Here is a 12,145-nt window from a genome sequence, read left to right as displayed (position 1 = left end):
ATGCTTTTCTTTGTGTGGCTTCTTCCCCCCCCCCCCCCTCTTATCCGTCCTTTTAGTGAATGGTGTTTCTCTCTCTCTCTCTCTGTCTCTCCTTTCTCATGTGGGGATGTTTGTGCTGCGAAAACAAAAAAATAAATAAAAATTAACAAAAAACAAGAAAAAAAAAAGAAAACCATCTTAAAAAAAATTAAAACACACAAAAAAGCCCAAAAAATTTAAAAAACAAAATCAAATGTAGTGTTTACATTATTTAAAAAGCCACAGTTTTCATGACCAACCCAATCCTTTGACATTTCTACTTGGGTTAGTAATCAGATGTCTTCACAGTTTCACTTTTAAGGGGTATCTCTGCTGGAGAAAGCCAGTTACACCTGTTTCAAATTTAAAGGAAAAAACAGATTAAAGAGGGGAAAAACCTAAAGATTATATATAATATATATATCTAAAAAGCGCCAGGTCTTTCTAAGCCTTTCTATTACCAATCAGTGAGATTTCTGTGATCTATTAGACACTGCCAATTTCTTTCTCTGACTAATGGAAAATTCATGTGTAGCTTAATAAAGAGAATGTTTGTCTGTACCACCACGCCTCTCACCTTCTGATTCAAGATGACCATTATTTTAGTGTCATAAGTTCCTCTTTAATGTTCACTTTGAAGAGAAAAAAAAGTAAATCATCTTTCTTTCTTTGGTCTTCTAACATTTGCTTGGCTTTGTGCTTGGAGCTAGACATCCTAAAGCTGCCTCCCCCCCAAAAAAAATTATGATCAGGACTGGCTCAGCTCTGTTTCAAAATAATCCCTTGAAAGCTCTACGTCAACAAAAGGTGGATGCTGCAGCTCATCTGAGCAATGTCAACTTAGCAAATGTACATGATTTCTTTAGCTTGCAACATTAATTCTACATGTTTTACAGTATTTCATAATGTATTCTGATTTGATTGGTCGGGGGGGGGGGCAATGACTTTTTTAAAAAAACTGAAACTCCACCCCCACACACACACACACATGCACACACAAATACACAACCCATATAAATCTTTCACCAGCCCTTTGGCTTCTGTTATTTCAGTGACTTCACCCACTTTTAAGCATCTCTTTGCAGCCACAGCTTGCTTTCTAAAAAATAAAATCTGAGAACCTCAGGATGCTCATCTCATCTGAGTAGCATGTTCTGCTCTTCACTACTCTATTCCTGCAGCATGAATTGCTAATCCCCATGTGAACATATTGCCATGCATGAAGCAAAACGCCTCTTAAGGAGCTAGGAACTAATGCCCCTGTCTAGTCTAGAAGGTACCTGGCATGGTATAGGGAGCTTCTTTTGTTATTTTTTCTCCAATCCAAGGAGACGTACTAGAGGCTCTATAGAATACGCCGCTTATGAGAGGCTACAGCATATGGAGTCCTTACACAGTTCCAGACTGTAGCATTGGTTCCTCTCCTCTCCAAGAAAACCCATTTTGGAGGGAGAAGACAACCCCGTTTCTGCTGCCTCGTCAGCTTCTCCTCCGCCTTTTTCTCCTTTCTCCCACTCTTTCATGACTGAACATATGACACTGCCTACTACTGGGTCAGAACATTGGTCGATCAAGGTCAGTATTGTCTACTCTGACTGGCAGGAGTTGTCTAGGGCCTCTGGCAGAGGTCTTTTCACATCCAGGAGTGTCCTGGCCATAGAGCTGACAGGGAAATTTCCTGGTGGGCCACTGCTCTAGAGGGCCTCTGGTAGCCAGGAGAAAGCAAAAGCAAGCTCTAGCAACTGTCACAATTTCAGGGGCCATATGGCTCAGACCTGGAGTTGTCAGACCAAAGCCTGAAACTCCCAGGAACATTTGGCGAGGCAGGAGTGCCAGCATTACACCAGCGCACTGATATCACTTCCAGTGAAAGCCAGATCATGAGGGGGACAATCTAGGATTTGCAAAAACTCTATGGGTAAATCCTAGAAGCCCCTGCCAGCATCATGACATGTTTTCCAGTTTTTGCTGGAAGTGACATCAGCATGCCAGTGTGATGCTGGCACATGCTGCCGTTTTCCCTCACTTTCCACCCCACTGGTGAATAAATGCACCTCCTCTGGGGCCAGAATCCCTAGTAAAAGTCCAGTTTATGAAAACATTTTTAGTTGGTTGAGGTCATCAGATTTCCATTTGACATATACAAAGGCTCCTGCAGAAATACAACTCATTGGGGTGAGGAATATATTATTCCAGATGTATCCCACCTTTCTTGCACCGTGCTCAAGCCATGACATGTAGTGAGGTCTCCTACTAAGGCCCAGCTCTGCTTAGTTTCTACATTGGGCATACTCATTACTCTGAGTTGGCTCTTGCTGGCTACAGAATAGTTTTGCCTTCTCCTTCTTCATTCTTCCTCCATCCTTTAACAGCACAGAACATGGCTCTAAGGCTGCATCTCTGCCATCACTGGATATTGTGGTATTGTTGTGCTATTGCAGTGATTCACAGCTAGATTTTTTGCATAGATGTAACAATCCCATTGCAAATTATGTATGACCCTGAGGCAGACTGAGGCAATACTAGCCTACAAATTGCATTGCATAGATGGATGATCTTAAACCCAACATGAAGAAAGGCTTCTGGATCTGAACAGTAATGAGTTTATAAGGTGGAAGACAGAATGTCCCTGGACACTGAAGCTCTCTAGCCATCACAGATCACAGAATGGATGTTCAGGAAAAGCAGTGTGCCTTCCTTTCCCTCATCTATTTGTATCCTAACATTGACAACCCATGGTTCAAGATCCAAACAGGGCAATGCCTTCTCATCTTCGCATATTCTAAGTTACACATTAGTCCACACTTCTGTGTTTCAGGTAAGTAGCCGTCTTGATTTGCAGTAGAGGAGCAAGATTTAGTCCAGTAGCCTCATAAAGACCAACTAGATTTCCAGGGTATCATTTTTCAAAACTCAAAGCTCCTCGTTCTCAGGCATCTGACAGTGGCAGCTTTAACTCTTGAAAGTTTAGACCTTGGAAAATTGTATTGATCTTTAAGGTGCTACTGGACTTCAGTCTTGCTCCCTGAAGTTCCAGGAAGAGGCCATAATCAGATCTGGAATGCTGCTGTCTGCTTAAAGAACAGCTTGGACCGAGCATCTAGCATCCTGCAAGAATGTGTAAGTTCCCCATAAAGTGCAGTAACATGCATCTTCCAAAGGTACTTGCTGTCTCTTGGCAAATGGACACTGATCCTCTCCAAACAGACACCCCAATGGCTGATGAAGCAGAGGCTGGTTCCTACATGTAAATACTGTCAAATTGCAGCTAATGGCAACTCTCTGTGAGGCTCTGAAGGCAAGAGACGAACAGAGGTGGTTTACCATTGCCTGCCTCTGCATAGCAACCCTCATTCAGGTCTCATTCAGACTTGCAAGTCTGTGTCCTTAATGCTGCAGAAGTGATGCATACCTACCTTAGGCAGAAAACAGTGTACTCGGTGAGCCATCCAGAAATAGCCTTCCCAGGTGCCTGCATGTTTCCCCTATTAGCTTTGGAGGCAATTACGTACACTGGTGAAAAGTGTCCCATCTCCCATCCTCCCCAGCAAAATCCACTTTAAAAGCTATCACCCATTGCTTTTTTAAAAGATAGGCGATCCAATTGGGAACTACTATAACCAGCCCTCAGATTTAGCAGGCGCTCACAGGAGCTCAGCTTCTGAACCTTTCTGAGAGTTCCACCTCCTTCTTCCCACCTTGTCCATTGAATAGTAGGTGCAGCTGCATAACAATCCCTGGATGAGCTCCACCACCTATTTTTCTACAAAACAACCCCTAACTATAAATCTCATCTGGCCCCTGAAGAAACAAGCAAAGACTTCCTTAGGAACGCCATCCAACTAGAAGGAAGCATTTCTCCCTGGGATAAATTACCTAGTTAAAAACAACACAGGGAAAATCACCTCCTGGGAGCCAAAGAACCAAAGAGTTTACTTTGGTGCTTGAAGATTACAGTCCCCTGCTTTTGTTTTGGGTTGCTGCTCAATAATTTGTGCGTTTACTAAGAATGAATCCCCACCGCATTTGTCAAAATTTAGGGGCAATTTAGGGATGAGCTCTTGAAATAGCCTCCACTGGCACAGAGGCCTCCAGATAGCTTTAGCAGCTATTGGTTCTGACAGCTGCTACAGGCACCCTCTTGACAGCATTGATACCATTGCTTGCTCATTCACCCTTTTCAACACTGGCCAGTGTCTTCAGGCAGCAAAAGGAAGACAAACAAGGAAACCATATAGAACCTAATGTTGCTAGTTCTCACACACTGAAATGCCGCTGTAGCGACTCTTCTTTTTTCCTTTGAGATTTAAGAGTATAAATGTTCTCATTTCAGTCCTATGTGCTGGCTTCAACCAAAGACACTCATTGCAGTGTTTTGATCCTGAAACGTAGAGTCATCCCTGCAAAAAGCTCTCTCCCAGAACGTGCCCGTGTCACCCTCAAAAAGCTGTTCTTGTAAATCAAACAGCCTCTCCCCAAGTTGGCTGTTTGGAAAAGCTGGGGACCGTTCTGAACTGTAGCCTGCAGCACATGAGGCACTGGAGCTCAGCTGTACTAAGAGCACATCCAGTTCCCTAAATAAGTCCCTAGAACATGCAGCAGCAGCAGGCAAGGGAGACAGATGATGCAAAGGAGCCCCATGATGCATTTGTGTGCCTCGGAAGGAGTATCAAAGTTATGGGTCAAAGTTGAATGACAGTAATGTTCCTTTAGATCCCTCTTCTCTTTTTCATGAATGGGGTTCATCTGACGAAGGATCCAAGCCAAAAGCTGCCATCTTGTTTTATACATTTATATATTCATACTCTGCTTTGACTGACTGTCTCCAGATCACCCAGTGAGCTTCTCATAGTAGATATTTGAACCTGAATCTCTCCAATTCTTGACTGATGCCCTAACAACTATACCATGCCAGATGTCTTGTGTGCAGCTGGTAAAGAGAGAGAGAGAGAGATCAAACAGGACCAGATCTACATGTTTTTTGAGGGGGGGGGGCAAAATTAAAAAATGATGCCCCTTTATGGGCCCATTCTATCTTATGGGTCCATATAATAGAACGGACTCCATACCCCCCCCAGCAGCTCCTGAGGCAAGCACCCCCTCTGTTTTCCCCTAGATCTGGCCCTGAGATCAAAGAACAAGGAACAGAGACCTTTTAAAAAGTTTATTGCCTCTTTTAAAAACACCACATAGAACACTTAGTGTCAAACAGCATTTCCTTGTCATGAACACTCCTCCACTTAGGCCTAAAGAGGGGGAAAGAATTTTAAAATGATATTTCTAAAGAGGGGGGGAGGGAATAATGAATGGGGGGGGGCAAAACTCAGGGGGGGGGGTATTTTGCTGTCTCAGATCTAAAGATGGTCTCCTAATTTTTCGACCCAAACTCCACTGCAGCGCATGAATCTGCAAGCCTGTTTACACATTTCATTTCATCTGCAGCTCATTGATTACAGGTTGCAGATTTGAACAGACAGGGGAATATAACAATTTCAGCACTTGCAGAAACGGCTCTACTGAATTTTAAAATGATGATACGTCCAGGGGTTCCAACGCAGCTAAAAAATGCATCAGGGCCCAAAATCCCAAAGGCAGCGTTTTCCTAGCAGCTCTTGCCAAAATGCTGATGGGGACAGATGAAATTCCACCTGAAGGGTTTAAAATCCATCACTGCTGCTCAGTAACTGAGTTAACAGCATTTAACTGGGCAAGTGAAACTCCAATCATTAGGAATATCTTAAGGTTGGAGGGGTTGTCCTCACAGTCTAAGGCAGGGGTGGCCAAACTGTGGCTCAGGAGCTACATGTGGCTCTTTCAACACATATCGTGTAGTTCTCAAAGTCCCCACCACCCCACTGGCTGGCTAGAAGGCGTTTCTCCCTTTAAATCACTTCTCCAAGCCAAGCCAGCCAGCAGCTTGGAGAATACATTTGGAGGGACAGTGGCTCAGTGGTAGAGCATCTGTTTGGGAAGCAGAAGGTCCCAGGTTCAATCCCTGGCATCTCCAAAAAAGGGTCCAGGCAAATAGGTGTGAAAAACCTCAGCTTGAGACCCTGGAGAGCCGCTGCAAGTCTGAGAAGACAATACTGACTTTGATGGACCAAGGGTCTGATTCAGTATAAGGCAGCTTCATATGTTCAAGTTTCTTTCTTTCCATCTCTGCTTTCCTCCTCCCTCCCACCATCCATTTGCCTGCTTGCCTTCCTTTCTTCTTTGTGGCTCTCAAACATCTGATGTTCACATCTCACAGCTCGCAAACATCTGATGTTTATTCTATGTGGCTCTTACGTTAAGCAAATTTGGTCACCCTTGGTCTAAGGTCTTCCTAAGAACATTGGGCAAAGCCTAAAGATGAAACTAAGTCCCACATGTTTAAACAGCTGTATGGTATAAGACAGGGGTCCCCAACATTTTGAACCTGTGGACACCTTTTGGAATTCTGACACAGCACAGTGGGTGCAACAAAATGGTTGCCACAGGAGGTGAAGACAGCCACCAAATGATTGCCACAGCTTAACTGCAGTAACACAGCACAGACCCTTGTGCTGTGGTGGCGACTGCTGCCAAAGCAGCATTTCAAAAAATCTGCACAGCCAATCAAATCTCCAGTAACCTATCAGAAGCCTTGCTGGGCAAAAGCCCCACCCACTTCCTAAAAACACTTTACAGGCACCAGAAAAGGTGTTGGCAGGTTCCCAGAGGCACCATGCTGGGGGTCCCTGGTGTATGAATGCGTTGTTCAGTTTCAAAGGCACTATCTTCCAGCTTTGTAAGGGGTTAATTTGTTGCATTTCTAGCTAGCCCATGCAGGGTATTCAGTTTATCACCATCTTGCCTGCATCATTAAACACTGTTGTGCATTTTTGAGAGGTTTCTTTTTGTTGGTGAGGTGTATCAAAAAAAACCCACAGTCCATTGGCCAAATAGGGCAGTAAAGAGAAAGAGAGAGACGCACACCCAATATATTATTGTGGGTTACCAGCAGAGGCGGCTTGTCTACTAGGCAGCCCTAGGTGGCTGCCTAGGGTGTGGGCCATGGGAGGGCCCTCCCCCCCACAGCGATTGATATTGCCCAGGAGGAGAGGCCTCTGGGAGTCCCAAAGAAACCATGCGCTGCCCACCCTCCTCCATGGTGCCCGCCATCACTGCCCCCATGAGCAAAGCCAGAGGGCAGGGAGAGTGCATGCACCTGCACAGAAAAGCACAGGGAGGCTGTGTGCCACCCGGCTTCTCTGTGCCTTGCCATACGCACCCTTCCTACTCTCTGGCTTTGCCTGAGGGGGCGGTGAGGTGCCTAGGGCCCCAGACGCCAGGCTAGGGCCACCCCTGTTACCAGGGTCCACATGTCTGTAGAGTCCCCTTCCCATGAAAAATACGCAAGGAGTGGAACTCTTACTATTCTTGCAGTGAAAGCAGTGGAGCAGAATATAAATTGAATTACACAAAAAATGGAAAGTATCTCCACGACCAAAAGTAGACCCTGAATTAAAAGTTAAAAAAAATGTTAAGCCATCTTTTTATAGTAATATGGAACAGAGCATAAAGATTTTATAGAAATATTTAACAAAATCTCATCAATGTACTTTTCTTCCAAAATAACCTGAGAAACACCTTTCAAGTTATGTGTCCCAATACTGAACTCATGCTGATGACCATTTCAGGATGGACAAAAGAATTGTTTTCCTAATTAACTTGTGGAACTCACCATTACAAGATTTAGCTTGTCCGTGGCCTTAAAAGTATGAAACTTGTGTTCTTACTGTACCACACATTGGCAATTGATGATATGGTGAGTGAAGGCTCCTTACTGCAGTTATCTCCTACCTGCAGCTTCTGACAATTAGGAATGTAAAAAAACATTAATTCCCTTGTTTCTCTTCCTTGTTTCATGTGTACAAAAAGCCTCCTGCATGCTGCACAAAAAAGCTCAATCTAGAAACTGAGCCCCGTGGCGCAGTGGTAAAGCTGCAGTACTGCAGTTGAAGCTCTCTGCTCACAACCAGAGTTCAATTCCAGCGGAAGCTGGGTTCAGGTACCTGGCTCAAGGTTGACTCAGCCTTCCATCCTTTCGAGGATGGTAAAATGAGTACCCAGCTTGCTGGGGGGGAAGTGTAGATGACTGGGGAAGGCAATGGCAAACCACCGTGTAAAAAGTCTGCCGACATTCGTGATGCAACGTCACCCCAGAGTCGGAAATGACTGGTGCTTGCACAGGGGACTACCTTTACCTTTTAGAAACTGAAACAGCTTCTATATCCAGGAAGGAAAACCGCCCATTTATGCAATGTCCAGGATTCCAGTCCAGCAGCATCTTAGAGAGTATCAAGATTTTCATAGTCTCAGCTTTCAAGAGTCAACCCTCCCTTCATCAGACTAAGTATGCACACAGGGAGAAATGTGTGCTCAGCTCATGTTGTAAACCATGCAGTGGCATTCCACTAAGGGAAGGGGGGTTGGGTCTCAAGTGCTTCCAGCACCCCTTCTCTTTTGATTCAGTCTCACAGAAAGACATGGGCATATCTGCCAGCCCTCACTGCTGAAGGGCAGAGCTGTGAACACTGCTCAGTTACAAGTCCAAGGCCTAGTCTACCCATGCAGCAGAATCTGGAGGTGATGAAAAGAGCTGTACCATTTCAGATTCCATGTGGGGACACCTATGTTTTTAACACGCCTTCCCATAAATTAGCACACTGCGGGGGAGGGGGGAATTCCATATAGCTTTCTGCATGCTAATTTCCCACTTATAAGGAAATGATTAATCTAGAGGAGCCGTGAACCATATTACACCTCCTCTGCAGTCTAAAGTGACACAGTCCATTTGATCACTTCTGGACTCTTCCACTTCATTCATTCCACTTCCACTGAATGTACAGGTGATATCATCTGTTTGGCTGCTGTTGATTGGAAGTTAGTGAACTGATCAGTTTCTTTTTCTGTCGCCTTCCTAAGCAAAGCAGCAGGTGGGATTCCTTTGCAGCCATGGTCTAGGGAGTGCAGGGCAAAAGGGCACAGTTGGTCCTTTTGGTGGGAAGGCTTTCCCTCTTGTACAGAGTTAAGTATCCTCTCTGATTTCTGTCGCCTCCCCCTCCAAAGCTCCAAGTTACTGAATGGCATTCCAAGTCAGATCTCCTCTCCTTCATAAACACTTCCTATTTTAAACCTTGTTTTCCCCCTCCAGCCCCATACATTAATGTGTATCTTTCCCTACCCATCTTCCATATCAACATGCACATCCATTGCCGGCCACAAACTTGTACCCATCTTATGAACATATGAAGCTGCCTTATACTGAATCAGACCTTTGGTCCATCAAAGCCAGTATTGTCTTCTCAGACTGGCAGCGGCTCTCCAGGGTCTCAAGCTGAGGCTTTTCACACATATTTGCCTGGACCCTTTTTTGGAGATGCCAGGGATTGAACCTGGGACCTTCTGCTTCCCAAGCAGATGCTCTACCACTGAGCCACCGTCCCTCCCCTATGGGAAGGCGTCTTGCTTCTCAAATGCCCCTCTTTCAGCCTCTTTACTTACCTGCCTTGCCAGCCCGCCCCCACCAGTGTTCTTATCCTAACAGCTTTCGAGGATCTTCATTGGGCAGAGAAGTGGGTGCACACCTCTTATGTTCTCTTATGTTCTTATGGAGCAGAAGTCCATCAGTGGCTATTAGCCACAGAGTATTAATGGAACTTTTTGTCTGGGGCAGTGATGCTCTGTATTTTTGGTGCTTGGGGGAGTGCAACGGTGGGAGGGCTTCTAATGTCCTTGCCCAACTGATGGACCTCCTGATGGCACCTGGGGTTTGTTGTTGGGGTTTTTTGGCCACTGTGTGACACAGAGTGTTGGACTGGATGCGCCATTGGCCTGATCCAACATGGCTTCTCTTATGTTCTCTCACACACATACACACACACTGTTTTAGGAAAGACATTTCTGAAACATTTTCCAACACTGATCAATAATTTTATTTCCTTTTTCTTTAAACAATAAAACAAAGAGCTGTGGCTCTGAGCAAAACTGAATCATAAAAGAAGAGTTGTCTTTTCAAAGTTTACTAAGCATTGCAAAGTAAGGCTTCCCAAAAGAGGGTTTATCAAAATAAATTATCTTCACCTAAATACTTACACAATTCATATATACTTGCCTTCAAATACCCTAAAAACCTGCAATAAAAGGTATTTTTTTCCAATGATTTTCTTTAACACCATTGGGCACCTTCTGAAGAACAGTGATATTCCTAACTCCTCAAATACTTAAAATTATTCCACCGCCATTGACATAATCTAGAACCAGAGGCTTCCAACAGATCTACCAGAGCCTTGTAATACTACAGAGAAAAGTCTGACCACTTCTACTCTAAAAAATGTCTAGTAGCCCTCAAACTGTCTCTAGTTTGCAAATCTGATTAAACTCACAAGCATATTATTGCAAAATGCAAGATTTAAAAAAATAGATCTTTTTTGCACTCTCCCATCCTCTGAAAATACCAGCCTAGCGCCGCCCCTTTTCAGGATGCCGCCTGCTCTGCAGACTGCCTCCCAGAACAGACTTCAACACTCTCAATCGCTGTTGATCTGCTTTAGTGACAGTGCTGAATTAGGCAGCCTAGTATTGCGATGAAATGCATAGGAGGACAAAACAACAACAACAACACAACCCAGCCTCCTGCACAAGGCCTTCAGCAACATTTTAAAAACACTTCCCATCTGGGAGCCATGAAGAGTTTAGCACTTCATTTACCCACCGCTCCAAAACTTCACATGACATCATCTGCTCTAAAGGGGATGTCTTCCCCTGCAGGGAGGCGGGATGGATTTGCTTCATCTCTGTGCTCCGGTGCATAGAAATACCACCTTCATCTAAAGGGGTCTGCAAAGACCTACATAACATTTTTTTTAAAAAAACCTCATTGATGAGACACACGACGGCTTGGCAGTGATGCCTGCTTGCCAAGGAGAGAATACTTTGTCAATACTTCTTTTTCTGACTTATTCTGCTTCCCTCCGGGAAGAGTTTGAATGGAACATACTGGCAAGCAGCTGAATGGACATGGTGCTCTTCAGCCAATACCCCTTGCAACTTAGGTTAAGCAGCAGTCCATGACCAAGGTTTAACAGGCTGCTCTCCCTATTTTTATTTTTATTTTTTTTGCAAAGGAGGAATAATTGTCACACTTCTTAAAAAAAGCCAGAAGACCCCATAAAGGTTAATTTGTCAGCTGTTCAAACACTTATTAGATATCACATGCTTTGTACAGTGAAGATGCAGCCTGCTCATTCATCCTCAGCACAGTTAGCTGAGCTCTGAAGAGACCCTTCCCTCGGCAAACAGGGAGAATGCAGGATGGTTTTGTGTCGCTTGCGTGGAAAAGAAGACACAGGACGAAACGGAGGAGTGCTAGGACGGGTGCTGCTTCTGAAGTCTTCGTTCCGCGGCAGCAGCCAACATTCTGCGGCGCAAGGTGATAGGGTCAGAATTTGCTCCTTCAGCCTGCAGGGGGATGTCGGAGGCTGTCTCGTCTGAAGATTTGTTGAGGTAACGCCTGGAAGAAGGAAAAAGATATAGGAAAAGCCAAAATAGAACAAAAACAGATCCATGACGACACTGTCACTCTTCAGTCACTCTGGCGACAGAGGCTCGTGGTTTGTATTCAACACGTCCTTTTGGGAAGAATCAAGATATATTTACAGCTGTATGCCCTCCACATATATAAAGAAAATTAAAATTTGAAATCCTGAGGCTGTGTAAACCAAGGCCTGACCCAAGAAAATGTGAACCCTGGAATCTACAATTACTTGTGAAAGCGTGTATAATTTGGTTTGCAATAGATATGAGCACGAACCAATACATGAATTGTGATTCATGGTTCGTTCCAAACCAGTTTGGCCCTTGGTGATACATTTGGTTTGTTTTTGCGGTTCATTTTTCCAGACAGCCTGGCACTAATGTAATCAGTTCCTAGGCAACTTTGGGGGTGGACTTCTGGGAGTCCTAGAAACACTGATAGCAAGTTGTCCATAACTTGATTGGCAGCTCCAGGAGCCAGTAACGGAGCTCCCATTCTGCAGCACAAAGAGAGAAGAATAAGTTGTCATGAGAGCTGAAGCTGAGATTCCCTGGAGGCACCTGCTTT

The 12,145-nt window shown here is 44.6% G+C and overlaps 1 protein-coding gene across 2 annotated transcripts in view; it reads right to left on the bottom strand.

The window, feature by feature from the left end:
- Nucleotides 1-9,953: 9,953 nt before the first annotated feature.
- The window catches only part of AMFR (autocrine motility factor receptor), a 36,376-nt gene continuing 34,184 nt past the window's right edge, over nucleotides 9,954-12,145 (bottom strand). For both annotated transcript variants that reach the window (XM_060253985.1, XM_060253986.1), the window contains exon 14: nucleotides 9,954-11,554. In XM_060253985.1, coding sequence (XP_060109968.1) covers nucleotides 11,410-11,554 — 145 coding nt within the window. In that variant the 3' untranslated portion in view covers nucleotides 9,954-11,409. The remainder of the gene's footprint in view (nucleotides 11,555-12,145) is intronic.

Source organism: Heteronotia binoei, chromosome 14 (genome assembly GCF_032191835.1).
Source record: "Heteronotia binoei isolate CCM8104 ecotype False Entrance Well chromosome 14, APGP_CSIRO_Hbin_v1, whole genome shotgun sequence".
NCBI classification, from domain to species: domain Eukaryota; kingdom Metazoa; phylum Chordata; class Lepidosauria; order Squamata; family Gekkonidae; genus Heteronotia; species Heteronotia binoei.
Note: the sequence above shows the minus strand (reverse complement) of the source record. Positions and strands in the feature narration are given on the sequence as shown.